The 23,188-nt window shown below is 30.3% G+C and overlaps 1 protein-coding gene across 3 annotated transcripts in view; it reads left to right on the top strand.

Moving 5' to 3' along the window:
- Positions 1–23,188, top strand: part of LOC127734587 (microtubule-associated protein futsch-like) — a 94,037-nt gene that overhangs the window by 5,782 nt on the left and 65,067 nt on the right. For all 3 annotated transcript variants that reach the window (XM_052244549.1, XM_052244544.1, XM_052244556.1), the window contains exon 3: positions 6,608–6,671. In XM_052244549.1, coding sequence (XP_052100509.1) covers positions 6,608–6,671 — 64 coding nt within the window. The remainder of the gene's footprint in view (positions 1–6,607; positions 6,672–23,188) is intronic.

Below are 23,188 nucleotides of genomic sequence, written 5' to 3'. Positions count from 1 at the left end.
TTTTCCGTATTTTACTTATAAATGGACTTAGTTTTTCTGCCAGTTAACATTACATTCACTCTGTGGTTAAAGTTTTTAAAATTTTAACAACTTTCTTAAACTATCCTGGATTTGTACCAAACTTGGACAGAAGCTTGTTTATGATTAAAAGCTAGTATCTAGAATGAAATTTTGTTAAAATTTTGTTCCATTTTTTCCGTATTTTACTTATAAATGGACTTAGTTTTTCTTCCAGTTAACATTACATACAGTCTGCAGTTTAAGTTTTTAAAACATTTATTAGATTCATAAACTATCCTGGATTTTTACCAAACTTGGACAGAAGCTACTTACAATCAAAAGATAGTATAGAGAGGAATATTTTTATTAATTTTTTTTCCTTATTTTTGTTGAGCCTGCGATTAACAGCAAAAGTAGGCGAGACACTGGGTTCCGCGGAACCCTTACGAATTTTTAACAATAATGGAGCAAATTTTACATGTAAAAAATGCACATTGTATATGATGATGCAAGTAGATAACATTTTAATTTGATATAGAGATACATTTTTTTTGTACCTGCTTTATACAAGAGAACTTATAAGATTCTCAAGTTTGCAGAACTTGTCCTTTTGGCTGTGCTTGGTTGCTATCTGACATGTTTGTTTTTCTTTCTTTCTTGTAGTGTTAAATCAGGTTTTTTTTCCTCTTATGAATTATTTCACATTTTGTGGGTCCTCATTGCTCTTAAACTTCGTACATTATTTGGCCTTTTTTAACTTTTTTGATTCGAGCATCACTGATGAGTTTTTTATAGACGAAATGCATGTCTGGCATACAAAATTTTAATACTGAAATTAATGAGTTTAATTGCATTATTTATTGTTTATTTATGTTATTTAGTAGCAATAAGATTGTTTGAATTTTATACTGGTACTTATAAATATCTTGTCAATCTTATCTTTTTCATTTTGTCATACTGGATCTTTTCAGCTTCCTAAACTGTTTGAGTTTTGTTCGTTAATATAGTCTGTACAGTAACCTGCAATATTGTTCACAGCTTTATTTTTGGTTTTTATGGATAGTTGTCTCATTGACAATCCAGGGGCCTCATTGGCCGAGTGGTCTAAGTATTTCATCGACTGTATCATTAGCCTGTCAGCACTGAGGTTGTCAGTATGAACCCAGAAGGTGTGTTCCAATCCAATCTTAATTGTTTAGGATTGCCAGTTTTTCTGCCAAAGGTCAGTGGTTCTCCCTGTGCACTCCAGCTTCCTCCACTATTAGAAAATACCAGTAATCGCCACACTTTAGCCAATAGTGCTGAAAGTGGTATTTAACACCAACAATCAATCAATCAATCTCATTGACATACCACAACTCTTTATTTTTTATATTGCCACTCTATTGAGACACATGATCTGCCGGACAGTGGGCCAAACCATTCTTTGTTGTTATTTCTAAATGTTGTATTCTAGGCTAATAAAAGCAGCAATTGACAATTTTAAAGTCTTTTACTTGATCTGGTCAGGGATTAAATCCTCTGAAGTTAAGCCCACTACCACTGTGGCAGTAACCAAATGAGAAGCTAGAAAAAAGCAACATTTAGCCCTTGAGACAGCTGCCTTTGAATTTAACTACAATTACTTGTTGGGTCACAAATGATAGACAAAGTATTGAGTATACATGTGTATAGACATTGCAAAATTTGTGATACCTTTTTATACAGAAACAATACATAAATAATTGTTTTAGCCAAATAAACAAAAATTTAAATTAAGCAACTACCATAAACCACAAAAAATTCTGTAAAAAAATATTAAAACTATTTTTTTAAAACAAAATTTTTTTTTCTCTCTTTCAAAGGTTTTCTTTTGCAGTACAAAAAAAAATGTATTTCAAATTTTCTTTTCTTTGATAAAAGGTCCAGGACGAGCGAAAGGTTCACCTTTAGAGATTCAAAGGTTCTGTACATAGCATCAGTATAAAAGATGAGAAGGGGCCTCGGTGGCCGAGTGGTCTAAGTAGTTACTTACTACTGTAATCACTAACCAGTCAACACTGAGGTTGTGAGTTCGAACCCCGCTCGTGCGGGTGCACTTCAGACTCCAATCTTAATTGACTAGGATTGTCAGTTTTCCTATCAAAGGTCGGTGGTTTTCTCCGGGCACTCCGGCTTCCTCCACCAATAAAAACTGGCCGCCACGAAATAGCCCAAAAGCGGTGCTTAAAAGTGGCGTTAAAACACAAAAAATCAAAAAAAAAATCAAATAAAAGATGAGAAGTTATTCAAAAATGAAAAGTTCCCTCCCAGAAAAGACCAGTCAAGCACCTCAGATCCACATTAATTTGAAAACCTGAATGATCAAGTGAAGTTCAAATTTTATTGAACCTTTTACTTTACAAATTTTAAACAAGTTGTGAAAATCTCTATTCTTAGAAGACTGTTTTTTTTTTAATCTTGTGTAATGTTTCTCAGCTTTCTTAGTCCATAGAACTGTAAATTAAAACCAGCTGCAATTTCTTATTGAATGGTATGCAACACAGTGCATATTTTAAGTGTGAATGTTAAGATAGTATTTTTGATAGAATTGACATAACTTCTACGTAATCTATTCCTCAGTACAATAGATGTATTTTAAAGTACATCTCAAAATTCTGCACTATTATGTCATTGTGTGTAGTCAAATTTAATGGATCAGGGCTCAATAGACTCCATATAATGTTATTTGTTTGTAAACTGAGTTAGCATACCACATAGTTATAATAAAGCTTCTCTCAATTCATTTCATATTTTAGATCACATTCAGTATAATAAAAGTGTAAAGAGGTAGTGAATTATTTATTCATAAGTAATAAATTTTGTTATCTTGAAAAAAACATTGAGTTGCTATGAAATTACCCATCAATAAATTTTATTTTCCTCGCCACATGACTAATACCAAAATGATATAAAATTCTCAAACATTGATTTTTCAAGACAAAAACAATGAATAAAGATAAAATACTATGCATAGGACTGTTAAATGATCGATTTACTCTAGGGTGATATTCTATTTGATGCAATTTTTTGCTATGACATTGCAAATAAAATTTTACAATATTTTTATTGAACTCAAGGTCTGACCGATTTAACATCATGAATTTGTCACAGATATATATTGTAAACTTGTGCAGTTGATTTATACCACATGGTTTGTCTTCTGATTTTACTTTCGTAAAAGTAACTCTTTTTATTCATAAATTTGTTTGGGGGTTGGGAGGTACCAGGTATCTTTGCATGTCTTTTCTTTATGTAAAAATTGATTAAAAAAAAGGATAAATAACTTACAATTTCCCCATATCAAACTCCTAGAATTGAGTGATAGCTTCTTTGAAAAAGGAATTTGTACCATTAAAGTCAGAATACATGATACTGTTTATTTAAAGAATCAAACAATGTCCGGAAAGACACACTGACTAGTAGGAAATGAATATCCCTACAAATGTCTTGTTATAAATTTAAATTAATCCTATAGTGTAAAATGATATATGCAATTTATTCGAAAATCAAGGAACCCTCTTTAAATACAGAAAGTTTTTTGAATCATTTTGATATAGATTCTATGAAATTATTGCACATTACAATGCTACCTAGAAAGAGCTTAAATGAAACTGCTGTTGTGGAACTTTTTCATTTTCCAGGAATAACCTGAAATAATTGTCAGAGTGAATAAACATAAATCTGTAGTTCTGTACACAATTATTATAATGTAGATTTATTTACCATATAAATCTTAATGCATATACTATTATGTGATAATTATTTAACATCAATCATCATTACATTTTAGTCTTGTTAAAAGTAAGGCATAGTTACAGTTAAGGTTCAAATGTTACATGTATCAGAATGTATGAAGCAGGAAGGAGCACTCTTTGCTCCCCTTTGATTGTTAGGAATTCAATGTAATTGTGATTAGCAATTCTTGATGTAGTTATGATATTTTGTGTACATTAACTGAAGTGAAAGTTAAGTAATGAGGAGATAAAAAAATAATACCATAATTTTGATCAGTTGACTTAATGATTGTCCGCAGGCCAGTATTACAGTATACAATTAAAAGTGGAAAAAAATATTTGACTTTTGAAATCAGAAAACAGGATGATCCAGAAGACTGGCCACAGAATTTTTCAAGGGTTTACTTGAAAACAGGCATCTTCTATAAGTCAGAATTTTGACACAGATATGTACATTTTCATATCGGAATTTTTAAAAGCTTTTGTTTTATTGTGTTTCCACTTTTGAATACAATATGCCAACATCAAACAAAGTTTTTAATACTAACTTTGGTTTAGGGTTTGCTTTACAGTTTGATGGTCTACCCACATTACTGGTCACTCTATCAGTAGACTGTCCTTCATTATACTGTATATATTATCATAGTTACCAAGAGTTTGTATATTCTGTCAACGGTCATTTTAAATAATTACAGACAAAACTACATTTTAAATGGGCCACACATTTGATTATTTAGGCTAAGATCCTCTTATACTACCCACTCCTTTGTAAACACTTCACCTCTCATTAATACCTGTATATTTATTTTAATATTTGTCACTCAACTGTGACAGTACTCTCAATAAGTGATGAATTATTGTTGCCTTGTGAATATTTTATCAATGATTCAGATTTCATCAAATTATTCGATTATTGACTGTCAAATTGAAAATGATTTTTGGTACTTATAGTTTAGATGTATTACATGATATAAGATAGATTTCCCATACCTTTATAAATTACATGATACAGAAAGATTTCCCATACTTTTATAGATTGATTGTCAGTCAGGTGTGAAAGTAACCAAATGTATGAACATCAACTTTTATAATATCCTGCTTTTTTAATAGACTTTTGTTTTGCCTAAGTACATTTAACCAAGTTATCTCGGATTAATCCCTTTTCTAGTATATTAACTTTGGGTGTTCTTGTGATGTTGTTAAGTACAGCTAGACCACAGTACATTTATAGGATTCCAAATATCCTATCCTAGATATTTAAAATTTGTTCAATCAAGTTGGATTTTTGCATTTCTGAGTTTGTAGTACTAGAAATATTTCCCTCAGAGAAAGTCTTCTGTATCTCTTGTGTTTGTCCTAAGGTTTCCTTTTATTTGAATGTCTTTACTAACCACCTAGCCAACTTCATGCAGGGTTGGACCCCTTGCTGGGTCAAATAGAAGATCCTTGGAGGCTGCTTTTCAACATAGAGTCATTGCTATGTGTTTCTTTATTATACATTGGCTAGAGGTATGGGGGGAGGGTTGAGATCTCACAAAACATGTTTAACCCCGCCGCATTTTTGCACCTGTCTTAAGTCAGGAGCCTCTGACCTTTGTTAGTCTTGTATGTTATTTTAATTTTAGTTCATTTATATGTTTTGGAGTTTACTGTGACGTCCATTTTCACTGAACTAGTACACAATTTTATTTAGGGGCCATCTGAGGACCACCTCCAGGTGCAGGATTTTTTCACTGCGTTGAAGACCCATTGGTGGCCTTCGGCTGTTGTCTGCTCTTTGGTCGGGTTGTTGTCTCTTTAACATATTCCCCATTTCCATTCTCAATTTTATCATATATGGCATTGAGTAAGATCAAAGACTGGTAGGCTTAAAGTCAGAAAAATGTATCTGGTAGGGCAACATGTCTTAATCCAGCAGACTGTTACTTTGCGAACCATTACATTAAAAATCTGTTTTAGATTATTTGTCTAATGCAAAGCATGGTTCATATTCATTTCACATTAACATATTCTTGTCCTTATATGCAAGTAATATTTGTCACTGGACATGATATTCCAATACGTTATTGAATTGGTCTATGACTTTAAGAAATGAAGTTTTTAAAAATGCATATGAAATTACCTGGAAATGAAACATTCCTTGGAATGAAAAAATTAAAACTCATGGTTTTTGAAAGAAATTATTAGACATTTGATAGTGAAACAGATATAAAAATCTCAGCTTTAAAGACTAATTTTAGATTCAACTGAGATATTTCATGTCAAGGTTGAAGTAAAACTTATAAATGTAAGCTGACATTACATAACAAAAAACACCTGAAGAAAAAATTGGTCAATTAATTTTACCTGAAACTTTTCATCATACAATGAGAGACATATTTGCTGGAACAGAATTATTTGTCAAAGAAAGAAAAAAGAGCTTCTGAGCAACACAGTTTAACCTATCAATTCTGAAACATAACGATGTGTATACCTCTAAGGATTGACAGTTTTATAAAACTTTTAGTATTTATTTATTGAGTTCTATTTTTGTTATTGCTTGCTTGAAAAGTATATCAAATATGATGAATTTATGTCACTGATTAACAAGAATGTTTAAATCCAAGATAGTTTTTAAAGATTATGATCAAGGGTGCAATTAAAACACATAAAAAATAAAATTATGAAATGACATGATGACCACTTGAAAAAGACAATCAATGATGATAAAGATGTATAAGTTGTAAATTGCAGCATCTTGACCATTCAGAAGAAACATCCATAATCCAATGATGTATTCATTTATTGAAGACTGTTGACCACTAGTCCCACATAAACTTTTATAATTTTAAAATCTGCCATGTTTTTTGTAGGTGAAGAAGCCAGAGATTTATTCCTTCATTCAAGGCTACCAATCACAGTACTTAGTAAAATTTGGTAAGTTCACGAAATAAAGTGTATGAAGAATTTACAACATTGAAGGCAATTTGTTAATTTGAAGGTTGACAGTCCTTTTCTGATCCAAATAAATTATTCACTTGTGTTTTAAAATTTTACTTGGAAGTGATTTCTATAAATGGAACAGTATGTTCTTGTGAACAAATTAAAAAAAACATGATATCAAATTAGTCCAAGGGATCATATCAATTTTGATTGATTTTTAGTGCCTAATTAGTTTATTTCCCAGAGTTTTATCAGTGCTGCTGAAACCACTTGGATAATTTTTACCAAACTTTTCAGGCAAAATGTTTACATAGATTCTCTCATACTTTCAAGTATTTCATTGTAATTAAGTCATAAAAGGTGTAGGGCCACAAAGGACTGAAACTGGTCAGAGTATGAATCATCATTAGACACTGTCAATTTTGTGTTTTGGCATGATCTACTAATTTTTTACTACAGCAAAATAATATAATCTTTTCTTGTACATTTACATGTATAAGATGTAATGGTTTGAGTATTTAAATTTTAAAGTCTACTTTGATAATTAAGTAGTACTTTTTTTGTAACATTTTCATTAAAAAAAAACAAGGAAATACAACATTCTCATCATCATTCATAATTTATGTACTCGTCAGGTCTACATAATAATTATATAAGTAAAAATAATTTTGGCTAATTATTTGATAGTAACCGCAAGTATGTATAATTTTACGTGACATAATTACAAATTTAACCTGGGGTCCCAGAATGATAAATTAGTATTTACTTTGGCCTTTCTGGCATGTAAATATTACTGTATTATAAAAACAAGTATAATGATAGGAACAAAGAAGTAAAAACAATATTTCCATCTAAAAAATTGTAATGGATCACATTAGAAATTGTTCAGAAGGAAGGAATCCATTACAGCTTTTTAAACATTGTTTGTAATTTTTTTTACGAATCTAAATGAACATTTTGGAGTCTTTTAGGTGTAATACCACCAAATCATAGTACGTCACATCCGGTTGCATACGAAAATAGGTCGAAAAAAAATATTCCCTTGAATTTGACAGTTGTAGGTAATTGATCCTACATTTCATTGCAGTAAAACATTTCTGAGTCATAAACATATATCTTGGGTATTTCAAAGCACCATTATTTCTTTATTTGGGGTTTCAATAGAATATTTTGGAAACTTGAGGTTACATGGTTACTAAAGCTTGTACACAGGTTAAAAAAGGGGGAAAATTTGATTGGTTAACTTCCAGTGATGGTTATTTTCTTATATGCAATGAAATGTTATGTGAAATTTTTTCTATAGTACTGGACAGGATAAAACTTTACTCATGCCAAGTATTTCTTTATTTGAAACAAAGATAAATTCTGCACAATTTTTTGAAAAGTGCAAATTTAACAAAGACTAATAGGGGAAAATCAATGGTGGTATTACACCTAATATGGGAAGCTGTACATGCACCTTTGACCTTGTGAGTACTCTCATGTGTTAAAATTTCTTGCTATTTAAGTGAAATATTACAAATAATGAAATGTTCTGAGTGGATTGAGTCTCCAAAATACATTTTATGAGAAAATTTCCTTGAAATAGGACTTTACCATGAATATTAGTTGACAGAACAAGCCATACTTAGAGTCTTGGGGAGCTTTTTCTCCTTATTTCTTATATTCTGCTATACTAGAAAATTTTTCCTAAGAAATACTTTAATAAATATATAGTTTTAAGTAAATGAAATTATTTTTAAAGCAGTAACAACAAATTATTCACCAAAAGAGAAGTTTTTTATGTCCCTCTCTGGAACGCGGCGTAAATTTAAGTTTTACGCAAGGACTTATTGAAACCTCCTTGGAGACAGTAAACTTTTATACGGATAGTTCAAGCAGCTTGAATACTTCAATTAATCATTTATAATAACATTCCTATCATAAATGAGTGAAAGTTACCCCAAAATTTTTATTTATTGGCTTAAAAAGTAGAAATTTTGAGGAAATGAGAGGTATAAATGGACCAAAAGAGACTTTATAAGGAAGAATAAGAGGTCCATTAGTAGTATTTATCATCCTAAAGTCATCTTTTGTATCATATTCAACTGTTTGTAGGCAGATGAGATAAATATTTGATCATTTATTGGTCCACACTATATTCTATCATGATGCGGCTTGGTTTGAATTTTTCGAAGAAATTTTGCTCGAATCGCTGTAGATGTCGTCTTACATTATACTAGATTTTTCTCAAACTATTGAACTGATTATGACAAAACTTGACAGGAATGCTTGAAATAACCAGTATTACAAAGGAAAAAAGTCACATTCAGTTTATTCAACAAAAAAGTCTTCTTTAGGTGTAATACCACCAAATCATAGTACGTCACATCCGGTTGCATACGAAAATAGGTCGAAAAAAAATATTCCCTTGAATTTGACAGTTGTAGGTAATTGATCCTACATTTCATTGCAGTAAAACATTTCTGAGTCATAAACATATATCTTGGGTATTTCAAAGCACCATTATTTCTTTATTTGGGGTTTCAATAGAATATTTTGGAAACTTGAGGTTACATGGTTACTAAAGCTTGTACACAGGTTAAAAAAGGGGGAAAATTTGATTGGTTAACTTCCAGTGATGGTTATTTTCTTATATGCAATGAAATGTTATGTGAAATTTTTTCTATAGTACTGGACAGGATAAAACTTTACTCATGCCAAGTATTTCTTTATTTGAAACAAAGATAAATTCTGCACAATTTTTTGAAAAGTGCAAATTTAACAAAGACTAATAGGGGAAAATCAATGGTGGTATTACACCTTTTAATCAGAAAAATGAAATGAAACATTATCATGAAGAAACTTTCCAGGTATTTTTGACAAAGACAAAATCTCTATTTTAATAATTGTGTTTTCGTTATTTCAAATCCATCACATATCTACTCCAAACTTAAGGGTGTATTTTTTGTTGAAGACGGAAAAAATATTTGTAAGCTATCACATTGTATTACCTTTAATGCTGTGTTTATATAAAAGTGGTTTTGATCCTTTAATTATTTATTTTTATTTCTGAATGAAGTGGTTCTCTCTAAAAAATGTACTGAATTAAAAGTTAAGTAAGTATTTAAAATATAATCCCCATTCTTTATAGTTGTTATCTTGTTATCAGTATTATAGAATTGATGAAACCAAGTCATATAATTGCCTGATATTTTTCAAATATTTTACAAAAGAAGACATAATAGTAGCATGTTTGAATATTTTTTTTTTACATAAATCTTAATTTTTTTTACAAAGATCTTTTATAAAAAAATTTAAGAAAAAAGGAAACATGAATGTATTTGTCTTTGTTATAAAAACACATTAAAAAGAAAAGATAAACAAGATAGTCATAAAAAAATATAAATTAAAGAACAACAATTCTTTACCTAAAAAGATGAATAGACAAGGAGTGTTCCACTAGAAAACTTTACAAAAAACTGAGGATTGAGCAACACAAAACCTAATTTAAACATGGAATAATCTTGTGTGTTCTTGAATTTAAAGCATTTCTATTCAAACACTGACACCAATCATGTTGGTCACCATGTAAAATTTGGGATTATTTTAAAACAAGGAAACTTTCATCCCGGTAGCTTAGTACTTGGTACTTGTATGCAAATATGGATATATTTGATTATTATAATCAAATTAATGGATCATTGATTGTTAAAAGATAATAAAAAAACCTAGGAATTCATTTGAAATTAAGTGAAGTATCACCAGCGTAGTAATTCAGTACATTGTTTGGCATGAAAAACAGCATTTTACTTATGATATTTGCAGTGATTAAATAATGGAAAGCATTTGAAATTAAGGAATGTATATCCCTCATGTGTAGCTCTGATTCATTGTCCGTGTATAGCTATACTTTTAGGCCTGTTTGATTACTGGTATTTACAAATATTTTGGTCTGTTTGTGAGCATCACTGAAGAAACATTATTTGTCAAAATGCAAATCTGGTACCATTGAATTTAATAAGTACAATGATTTCTAATTCTGTGATATAACACTTCCAAAGGGTCACTAAAAATCAGTGAAATATAAGATTTTTGTCAAACTATGGTTTAAAACCTGATCTTGACACTTTGAAATAAAAATTCTATAAATATCAACTATATATTTACATTTCATGATCATTACATTTTAATATGGACATTTAGTTTAGTATAATAGAGAACAGCTGAAAGATAAAATTCTTCCTTTCTGGATAATGTTTCTGATAGGGCACCAAACTTCAATGACTTCAGACCTCCTTATAAAATATTAACATAATGAATTTTCACAAGGGATAATGGTCATTCTAGTGACTGCCCTGATAAGGGCACAAGGTGGAAGCACGTCATTTGTGTACATTCCCCTCAGCTTTCTAAACACTTTCCGATAACAATCGCTGTTCATAACTTGTAAATATTTAAATGGAAAATAAAACAATGAACTTGAAAGGGGTCTGTGGAAAGATAATCTGAGATAATCATCCAAAACTTTTGTATTGTAATAATTGACTTCTGAACAGCATGTTTAGGTCTTTAATTTCTACATTAAAAGGTGTGATCAATAAAGTACAATTTTTATAAATCTCTGGCATAAGAACTTGCAACAGGTTTAATTGATTAATAGCATGCTTTCCTTTAAAGGGACCATCTCAAAGTTGGTTTTAGTTTGGAAGTTATCATAACTTTGCATAAAAGTTTTTACTCGAAAGATCAGCTTAAAAAACAAGCATCTTAGCTGTAAGAAGATTGTGTTAATATCAACTAGTATTTAAAAGTATTTACTATAAACCCAAATAGAAAGTCAGCATGAAGGTTATAACACGTAACAAAAAGTCCTTAAACTAACTTATAAGACCCACTACAAACCTTGTCTATAACGAAAAGCATAAACTTTCCTTTCCCTCCTAATATAAACCAAATGTGAAAAATTTGGAGAAGACAACAAATTACTTTAGTTAGTAACATAAAACAGTTACAAATATATGAGAGAGTAATTTACTACAGGCTACTGGCTTGATACAGGTATATTAATATCAGTAAAACAATGCAAAAAGTGTTGACATTAATTGAATTAAACTGAACTGATCTGATTAACACTTAACATGATCGGCAGAAATAAGAGTGACAAGAAGTACTGACCTATTAGAACTAGCAGTTATAGAAAATTATTTTTCAAATCCCAAGTTAAACACGTTTCCCTTAACTAAAATATTAATAAGTACACATCAAAATTGATTTAGTGTAAAAACAGTTTTCGATGCCATTATTAAAGTATTGATAAAATGTATGACCAGAACTCCAGTGTATTCAATGGAGAATAATTTTCAATAGGTTATACCTTCATTTAGGAGATTTATCAGCAACATTACCATAATAAAACTTTGAGATATATAGATTGAATAAGTTTCTGATCCATCATCATCATCATCATACTTGATGTTTAGTACCATTTCAAATGTTCGTATGCAATGGAGAATTTATGAAACTTTTCAGTAATTTGTGGTAGCAAAATGAACTAACATGAAAATTTTCCAGGAACCATTATATTATTGTCTCGTCTACGACAAAAGTCGCAGAATGGGAGACATAGAGATTACAATCTGGGGGTGGTGGGGGCAACAACGGCGTAAAGTATTTGTTTAAAGCTTTTATATTTCAGAAGGTAGAAGACCTGGATGCTTCATACAGTGTTTACAGATACCTTATATTAAGAATTTTCCGTCTGTCACATGTCCATTGTCCTCGACCTTATTTACAAGGTTCACTGACTGCTTGAATTTTTTTTTATTGTTTTTGTCAAGTGAAATTCTGACTTACTTTGAGTAATAGGATAACTATATTTGGTATATGGGTTCCTTGCAACATCTACATGTCTGTCAAGTAGGGTTCACTTGACCTTAACCTCATTTCATGGATCAGTGATCAAAGTTAAAGTTACGTAGTCAAGGCTGTATCCTGGAAACAATAAGCATCAAGTCAACTATATTTGGTGTAAGGAATGATTGTAGGGTGTACATGTCCCACTGGCAGGTTTCATCTGACCTTGACCTCAATTTCATGGCTTATTGAACAATGTTTAGTTTTTGTGGTTTGGTCTATTTCTCAGATACTATAAGCAATAGGGCCACTTGGTGTTTGGAATGGTTGTTAGGTTTACATGTCTGTCTGGCATGGTTCATCTGTTGGCTTCTACATTTTCATAGAACATTGATGATGTTAAGTTTATGTGGTACTTGTAGTAAAACCTTCATATTACAGACTTTCAACATAAATTCAATGAGAAGTAAAACAGGCAAGACATTTCAGTGTGTGCACTGTTGTGTTAATTAAAATCCAAACTTAATTCCAGACATAGGCATAGCCAACAAGCTAAGAAATAAACATACTGATTAATATAACAATATTTACACAAAGACAAAAGAATCATCATAACTCTATAAAAACCTTTTTGGGATTGAATGAACCCAACCTTTGAGATGGGTTCATATGAACGTCAACTGTAATTATCTTTTGTGTTATGAATTAAGTGTAGATATTCCTTGTTTTGGAAACAGAAATATCCACTTTCATTGGATTGGATTTGTTTAAAGTTTATTGGTTAGTTATTATTCAGAATTATCTAAATATCATTAAGTAACAGTAAGATTTTAAATTTTGATGGTCTTAATATTTTATAAAAATATAGGAATAAATCTATGTTAAAGGAGCACAATTCCTGCCCATACAAATTTCTTCAGTTTGGCAACCTAAGTTGTCATATTATTTGTAAATGTTATCAAGCGTCAAGATAACTGATTTAGGTTTAACTTTGCAGTTCAAGTCAGTATATTTTTTCTAGTGATTTTAAGAAAAAGATTTATAATTTCTAGAAAAATTATATCAATATACCTAAAAAAGAAAGGGGTTGTGTAATGTAAAAGTTAAAATAAAATGTAACTTATTTAAAATTGTAATTGTATACCGACCGTGCCAGACCCTCATGGGTAGTCAAGGTCGTTAAACACCTCCCTAGTATTAGTAATCATATGTAAAATATATAATTTTAGGTTGTGTTCACACTTCTCAAATAGTTGCTATATTTGACCAATGTATCTGTATTGATCAGAGTAGTGTACATTGTGAAATATTGTCCAATTCCAGTCTTAGTATTAGAAGTCAAATATGTTCTGTAAAATATATATAAGTTAATGCCTTTTCAAAATATTTATTATGAGATGTTTAAATGGGAACAATTAAAAATTAAAAACTTTGGCGACTGCTAGAAGACTTAGTTTAGTTTGTTATGGATTTCATTTTAAAATTTCCTTTTATTCATATAATTTATAATTCAAACATGGTGAACCAGTCTAATCAATCATTTATCAAGGCCCTACAGATATCTATTGGTCCTGAGGCCTACATAATCAATGAGGTCTATGCTGGTGGTTTAATAGAGTAGAATTAATAATTTTATGTTTCATATTTTATGAAGAAATATTGTTATTTTTTTGCTTGACAGGTGTGTATTCAATTGTAGTAATTCAGTATACATATATGAATCTTGATTGTTTTTCATATATATCTGTTAAACAAAGGTTTAGTGTCTCTCATAACTTGTTTTTGTAAGCAGCTTACAATAAAAGTCCTAGTTGTGGTTATATTCCATACAACATAGTATAAAAATGGTACTGTACATTCTTGAAATTGCTTAGTTGGGTTGCTGACTAATTGTCTGATACCCCCTAATCTTGTTTTATTCATAGATAATAATGTCTACTGTTTAGAAGGGAAGAATGACAGAAACTTTTTTTTTCATAGGTCATGTCCAGAAAATACAGCAGATTGTTTATGATAAAGGTCACATAACAATAAGTTTGTTTGTTTTTTTTTTTATTAAATCTTTCACTGCTTTATGGAGACATTTATTTATTGGACTTTAATAAGAATAAAAAGGTCTTCAAACCTTGTATTATTGAACGTTAAAAAACAAAGACTCAACCTTCACAGAAACTTTAATTAAAATGTATATGCTTTTAACAATCAATTACATAATCTTTATATTGCTTTTTAAACCTTTAAAATTTGAAAAGAACATTAAAGAAAATATCAGATAATTAAACTACACAAAAATCACAACTGAAGACAATTATTATAAGTATATGGTAATACTAACATTGATCTTAACAAAAAGCAAGAACCTATACAATATATGTACATTGAAGGAAAATATCAGATTTATTTGCATGAGCTTTAGAAGCAGGAAGAAAAGCAAGGCTTGCAGAACTTTTCCCCAGTTTCATAGATAGTACAAATGAATTTTATATTTTTTGACAATTCAAGCATATTGTTTTTATCCTGCAACTTAAACTTAAGTGGACCCAAAATGAACTGTGACTTATACAGTAATTTCAACATTACTGTTTTGCTCAAAATAGAAGCAGAAAATCAGAATACCTTATTTGAATATTATAAGAATAAAACAATGATTGTTTTGTATTCCTGTTATTTAAACAATATTTGCCTAGTTGCAGTTTAAAATGTATACTATGAATGAGTACAGTTGTTACATTATAATCTAACAGATTTTGAGGAAATAATGAAAAAAAACATTGAGGGGAAACATTTATTTGTTTGTTACAACAAATTAAACAATATCATCTAACTAATCTCTAAACTTGTTTCAATAAAATGGAAAAAAAACAATAATATATCTTGTTTAGGTTTAGCCAAAGGTAAATACAAATAAAAAATCTTTTGACAATTTTCGACAGATAGGATCTCCACCTTAAATAATCATTTATCTACCAAGCTTGAGGGCACCAGTCTGAAAACAAGCAGGTCCCACTATAATTACACTTTAATTACAGACAACATACCTAGATAATTTTTACTTTTTATAGTCACCTTTAAGGTCCATTAAAGTATTTTTTGTTAAAGGTCATCAACTTTTTCAACCACATTTAATAGTAAGTTATTCAGACATGCAGTACCAGATTTTATCAAATAAAACAAAGGAATTTAAAAAAAACTGGGAAATAAATGGTAAATGAAAATAAAAATTGTGACAAAATTTTTTCTTGGAGCAAAAAAGAGACATGTGGTATTCAATATTGAAACAGCAACCCAACTAACAACAACACAAAACATATAAAAGACATCTATAGGTCAATATTTTTAGCTAAAGCCTCTGCAAGCAGTTTCATAACCTACTGTCCCTCCCTTACCAGTTGTTCAACATTTTTATAATGTTCTCTTCTAAAACAATTTAGAAAATTTAGAACAAAAATATTGTTAATAATTCTCTGGGTTTCTCCTTATTAAGTTATCATTTATTTTCCAACTGACAAAGCAAATGGCTGCCATTACCATACATATATCATATAAAGGGTTTAACTTGCAAAATGATAAGTTTTTAAGGCTATCAACAACTGATATCAGTATAAAACTGCAGCTTTTTGATTTTGTCAAATGTATTCAGAGATTATTTCTGATGAATTAATACACAATATTCTTTCTTTTCCTTTACATGAAAGGGTTTGTAGGTCTTTTGACACAGAAGATATCGTATGTTAAAATTTTAATACAAAAGTGAAAGCTCTTCATCTGAACATACTGTATCAGTTTTAACTGAAGGCTTCTTTAGTCATCTTACCCTTTATAAAAATGTCAAATGGTGTGATAGTCCTACTGAGGGTTTGAAATAAGGTCAGCCAGAAAACTATCACCAAAATATTATAATGAACAGTATTGTAACAAGAATTTGACAGTGGCAAGCACCAACAAAGTTGCTATTAAATTGCATGAATATGCATCTGTGTATGCTGTTTACATGACAATACATCTGTGTTTTCTGGCATGAAAATACATTTGCGTTTGCTGTCATTTCAATTAAATTTTACAGAGTAGGCACATCATAAAATGGTCATACAATCATTGAATAAAAATGAAAAAAAAATGAAATAAGTAACATAAAACATTCAATGCTGTTTACATTATCTTTCAAATCATTTTACCTTGAAAAATTTCTGAAATTTAAAGTTACAGAAACTTATTCATGCATAAATCTATCATTATCATCAATCAGTCTACTTTAATCTTATATCACAGAAAAAAAAGGTGAATGGATTGATGAAATTTTTATTCTAAATTAGTTAACCTCATTCATGAGAATCTTTATGTAAGGCCACAGTTAATAAATAATCATTGGTATGAATAATAATTTATATATTGCTTTGAAAGGAATCTAGTAAACTGAATCTGCAATATCAAATCATAATTTTTTTACCCTTGTCTGTCTGTACGTACGTACGTCCCAAAGTTGGTTTCCGTTCTCTAACTTTAGTTTGCCTCAACCAAATGTTGTGAAACTTATACACAATGCTTATTACCACAAAACACAGATCAATTTTGAATTTTGTTGGCGTCACTTTAACCGTTCTAGAGTTATGTCCCTTCACAAATGGAAAAATTGCTGAATTTTTCGTTTCTGTTCTCTAACTTTAGTTTGCTTCAACCAAATGTTATGAAACTTATACACAATGCTTATTACCACAAAATACAGGTCAAGTGTGAATTTTGGTGGTGTAACTTTAACCGTTCTAGAGTTATGCCCCTTTACAAATGGAAAAATTGCTGAATTTTTCGTTTCTGTTCTCTAACTTAAGTTAGTCTCAACCAAATGTTATGAATCTTATACACAATGCTTATTACCACAAAATACAGATCAAGTTTGAATTTTGGTGGTGTCACGTTTACCGTTCTTCAGTTATGTCCCTTTATAACTTTATATGATATGCAAGCGGGGGCATCATCTGTGTCCAATGGACACATTCCCCATTTATTTTCTTTTAATTTTTGAAAATAATTTATTAGCCAAGCATGTTCAGACCTACAAATAATTTATTGATGAAATAATACAAATGATTTAGTAAACTAATTGTTCTTCTTTGGTAAGCTTAAAAATTTTCTATATCTAAATCTAACAGCAAAGGAAAAGTTGTTCACATTGACATAATTTACCCGTTGTTAGAATCACAGGATTATTTGTATGGAGGGTGTGTTTGATTTGTTGCTGGTCTTATTATTTATGTTCTGTTATGGTCTGTATCATTTATTTGTCAACAGTTATTTAACTCATCTTGTTGAAATCTTTGTGTAAACTTGAACGTGTTTGTAGTCTTTGTAAACGGTTGTGATAAGTAAAGATAAATAATGGTTTTAACAATTTATCAAACACAGTAATTGGTTGATTACTGTTATAACCCATACCTTAGTAAATATTGCTTTGAACTGATCTTTTCAGTCTGAATTTGTTTGAAAATATAAGTAATTCATGTTGAAGTGTTGATATATTTCTCCTTATATTGATATGAACTTCAAACATTTGTTTAATTCATGTGTCAGTGGCAGAGATAGGTTTGTACATATTAGAACTGTGGTTAACAAAAGTTTAATAGAAGTCACTTCTCAACAAATTAATATTCTTTTTTCTGTAATTATATCATTAAAAGTTTTGGTGATACAGGTTTATAGAGGGCAATAATATCTGTCACTTGCATTAAACAAAGCAGAAGTGAGAAAGTTGTGTGAGGGTTAGTAGGAAAGGTCCTTATTTCAAATTCCAGAGAAAAAAAGTCCTAGATCTTTAAAGTATTTATGATGGAAGATCTTTGATAGTTTCAATTTAATCTTTTAGAGTAGAGGCAATTTAGAGCTTGAAATAATGTATAGACAACCTGTCTAGTGTTAAAGACTGTATGTTGATCCTTTTTGTTATTTGTGTTCATTGGTTGCTGTCTCAAAGACCTGTACCATTATCTCCATTTAATTCATTAAGTGTTCTTTCCTTTATTCTGATATATAATACCAAACTTTGGAATCCCAAATTCCAGTGCAATATGAGGCTCACCTCCAGCTTACAGCAAAAATGAAGTTCTACTCTATTCATATGTGGAATAAAGTTAGTTAGCCTTTAAAACAGCAAAAGCTAGTCTACTGTTGTGTTACTTTATAAAGCAGGAATGTTTAAATTGTTTCAATAGATGATCCCAAATTTTTTTGGATTTTGAATCTTTTTTTGACAGGTGGTAAATCTGGTACAATATGATAATGATATTATGATAGTTCAGTCCCTGCTTTTGTAGAACTAACAGGGTTTTATGGTCATATGTACCTACTTCTATTATCTACTATGATTCACACAGTTTTTCATGATATTTCACACTGTGTAGCTCTGAATTAGTAAGTTACCAATATACATGTCTACTTCAGTCCTGTTACTGTTAACCTACAGTTATACTCTTTTCCTTTGAATGTTCAGGTTGATGTAGAACTTTTAATATGTACCCTAATACATATTTCTTGTGTATGAACATGTCTTAAGTCCTTTTAAATGACACCATATAATAATTTAGGAGTTTTAAAGTATTTTATTTTAACAGTTATACAAGTTTCTTATTACACTTTTACATATTTGATTTCACATATTTTATTACATAACTGGTTGAAGGTTTCCATTTAGGAAATACAGGACAAAGTTTTCAGCAGGGAGTTAAGTCTTATATTGGATACTGATTATGTAGTCAGAAGTCTCCTATTTACATCTGGCATATTCTTTTATCAACTATCATTTTGGAAATATTAAGATAATTTGACTGCTGAAAGAATGACCATTACAATTTTCACTTGCCTTAGGCACAATACCTTATTGACATCATCATGGAATAGTTCTTATCACCAAATTGTTACTTGTTGTGACCACCTGGAAGAACCATCTACCCCATCTGGCGCAGTTTTAGATGGGCTTCATGCTGCTGAGTCTTTAAAATATGTGTGGTGGTGTGTTGACTGTTACCTTTTTGTCTTTTTTAGACCATGATAAAGTATGTTTTTCTTCAACTATTTTATTTTTCCTTCAAACAAGGAGAACATGATGTTTTTAGTAGTATTTCTTATTCTTCTGGTTCTTGTTCTCATACAACCAATTCCTGGCCAAAACTTTATTTATCTTTTGACATTTGACTTATGATATTTGGCATGAAGGTATTACCATTAGACATTGCAAATGAAAATCTACAGAATAAAGATGGTTCAGATCCCCACCCCTCAACAAAATATATACTTAATTGCTATGATAAAACTTCTAGTGCACAATACATTATGTTCCAGAGGGTCATGCACTGTCCCTCTCATATGAATTATATTAATATCTCTACAACTGTTCAGATTTCCAACCATAAATTTTCTGAATTGCTATGACTAGACCTTTTTATTTCACAATACACAATATATGTTGTCCTATGGTGGGGGAGTGGGGAAAGTGTTATTACCCCCTTCCCCCTCTCCCTTTTTCCCTTTCATAAATTATTACTACAGCACAACAATGTTATAATTATATTTGCCTTTCCTTTACAGACATGAAGGGGAGACATATGTTTGTTGTCTACTAAAACAGTTCAATGTAGTTTTACTTATTTTTATTCCATGCCAATAGCAGACACATATAGTGTTACCTTTATCTATCATACTGTCCTTAAGGCTAACCAACATTCATTAGTTGTCTGGACTTTTTATTCTCCTCCAGGAATAGAAGGCAGACATATTGTTTTTCATCAATACCAATGATTGCCATTCCATATCCATCCATGTGCTTGTTTGTCTCTCTTTGTTTCTCTGTATTTGGTTGGCCAATCATTTTTTAACTTAGGTACATTTAGGGAGTCCAACATTGTATTGCAAGAAAAAGATCATGTGACACTTCTTTCATTGTTTAATGTTTATATCCAAGTTAATATTGGTTATACTTTTGTATCCTAGTATCTATAAGTTATAGGATCATGTAAACATATGTTAATATGCAATTTAGGAAATAGGTCAGCATTCAGACACAAGTAGGTCACTGTTGTCTAGATTTCAAGCAGCATTGACTTAGCTTAAGTTTTATGTGAAAGTTCTTATCTCTGTAACAACTGATAATAGGATTATCTAAACTTGTGCTAATATGCGTTTTGACCTTTATAGGGAGTATATCATCATACAGGCAGAGAGAGACCAGGTCACTCTGACCTACATTTCATGTATATTGACTTTTGATTTAAATCTGAGCACATATCTCTATAACTGTAACATGTGTAAATATACAGGGCAAAAGTAGGTCATTTTTACCTATATTCCATGGTTTTTGACATTGAAAAACATATTGTGGAGAACAAGTAAAAATTTGTCCTATGTTTCAGTATGAAGTCATCAGTCATGATCACCAATTTTAGCCATTAGTGTGGCAAAGGTAGAGAATGGCAAGGACATTTGACTGAATTTGGACTAACTAATGACTGAGAACAAATAAATAATAAACTGGTCAAGGAAACTATGAAAAGATTTACAGAAAATCATTTTCTAGTATTTTCTTAAATGTAAATGCACCCAACATCACTTGTTATACAATGAATTTCTATATTTCCACCTGTTTACACAACCTACTATGAAGATTGTGGTTATATTGTGGTTATATTGTTTTTTCTGTTTGTCTTAGATATGTGTATTCAGTTGTCATACAGGTATTTAATTAAAAGTGGAATGAAATTCTTCTATTACTGAATAATTATACATGTGGTTGGATGTTAATATAGCTGGGATAGTCAAGAATTTTAAGTTTATTTGGCCTCTGTTTATTTTTCCTGGTAACGAAAGAATCCAAAAGGACGTGAGATACCTTTCAAAAGTAAACAAATCATATTTCATATCAAAAAGACAGCCACTTCAAATTTTGTTAAGCTTCTGTAAAACTAGATAAGGATTGAAAAATTTACAGTAAGATTTTTTAAATAGCTTCTTTCGGTAATACTTGACGAAATGCAGATATTAGGAATGAAATCAATTATCATAGCAGGTGAACTACACTAGGTACATAACATTCAGCATGAGTAAAGGTTTAAAAGATTTAGTTTGTGAATGGGATATCAGAGTCTATCATAATCATGGTACAGCACATCTAGATTGAACCCCCATGGAGATTATTTTCAAATTTCCTACACATTGAATCAGTTGGTGTACACAAAGTAAAGGCAACAAGACATTATTTTGTAGAGTCTCAGTGATGAAATATATTGGAATCAATTGTAAAGCTAATGGACAATTAAAGTCTCCATTGTTGTTTGCTTACAGTCAGTGGCTAATATTACAGGCCATAAATAAATTGTAGATTTTGAAATGAATGAACAAAAATAAGGTTCTGTTTAGTATGGTAAGATGCAGGTCTTGTATGGAAGTCTTTGATTTAGTATTTTTAATGTACTGGACATGGTGGTACTTTTAATTGTTATATGAACACCATAGAATGAACAGAATAAATAATTTGAAGATCCTCTGCATTCGTAGCCAATCATCTGCCTACCCTGAAGCTCTAGTATTTATACAAAATGTTAAGTTCGGATGTCAAACTCATTTAAAATGATCATCTGTTTTTGTTGACAAAGTTGTCAATATTTGTTCAAGATTGTCAATGGGGGACCCACCCTTATATTTTCTTACGAATCTCAACTTGACAGTAAAAAACCCAATTACCATGGTAAACAGATAAGTAATCCTTCAAAATTGTCAATTTCGATGAGAAATTTTATTGGTTCTTAAATGCTTCTTATCTTTATTAAAGATACAGGTGTCTTCAGACAAGTAAAATTCTACAGCTCTGACTTGAATTTTGCAACTTACTATAGATGTATTTACACTTTTGGTATACAGCTGAATTTTGTCTCCGAATGACCTTAGATCTGTCTCCGAATAACCTACTGACGTCAAGCAACAATCACTTTTTAATTATGACGTAAAAATTTTTAAATTGTGATGTCAGATTTTATGGGAACTTGTGTGATTTTAAGTAATGAGGGACAAATTTGCATACAAGTGTAAATACGTCTATTCTAGGCTTTTTGAAAAATTTGACCACTGCAAAGATATAAGTTTGGTATTTGAATGACAGTACTGTGACTTTGTTTTGACTTGAGTAATAGATATATCTGTGTTGATATAGCTGAGCCTTTAGTTTACTCTTCTTCAAGGATTACTGTAATCTAGATTTGATAATTGAAAGCTTTGGTGTGAAAGTTTTCTACTTTTGAAATGTCATTTATTCTGCACACATTGTCATGGTCTGATTTGTTTCCTCATATTTTGGGATTATTTCAGTTTTGTACACCCTTAAATCAAACATGAAGTAATAACTACAAAAACTGATGGAGTAATCAACATCTGGAAACTTTTTCACAAAAAAAAAAATTCCCAATGAATTTTCTTTTATCATAAAATCAGTTAAAAAAATGAAACAGCACTTTATAAATTTTTAAATTTGATGCATCCAAGTGCTCAAAATTTGGTTAGATTTAAGAAATGAGAGTTTCCAAAATTAGAAAACCAATTCCTTTTTAATCTCTAAGCATTAACTAAATGTATAAAAGCAGCTCTGTTTTAATCTAATAAAGGAAACACCTTCACATTTGCATCAATTAATATCCAGATAG

This window comes from Mytilus californianus, unplaced genomic scaffold, assembly GCF_021869535.1.
Source record: "Mytilus californianus isolate M0D057914Y unplaced genomic scaffold, xbMytCali1.0.p SCAF_1, whole genome shotgun sequence".
Taxonomy (NCBI): domain Eukaryota; kingdom Metazoa; phylum Mollusca; class Bivalvia; order Mytilida; family Mytilidae; genus Mytilus; species Mytilus californianus.
This window is presented reverse-complemented; position numbering and strand designations above follow the sequence as displayed.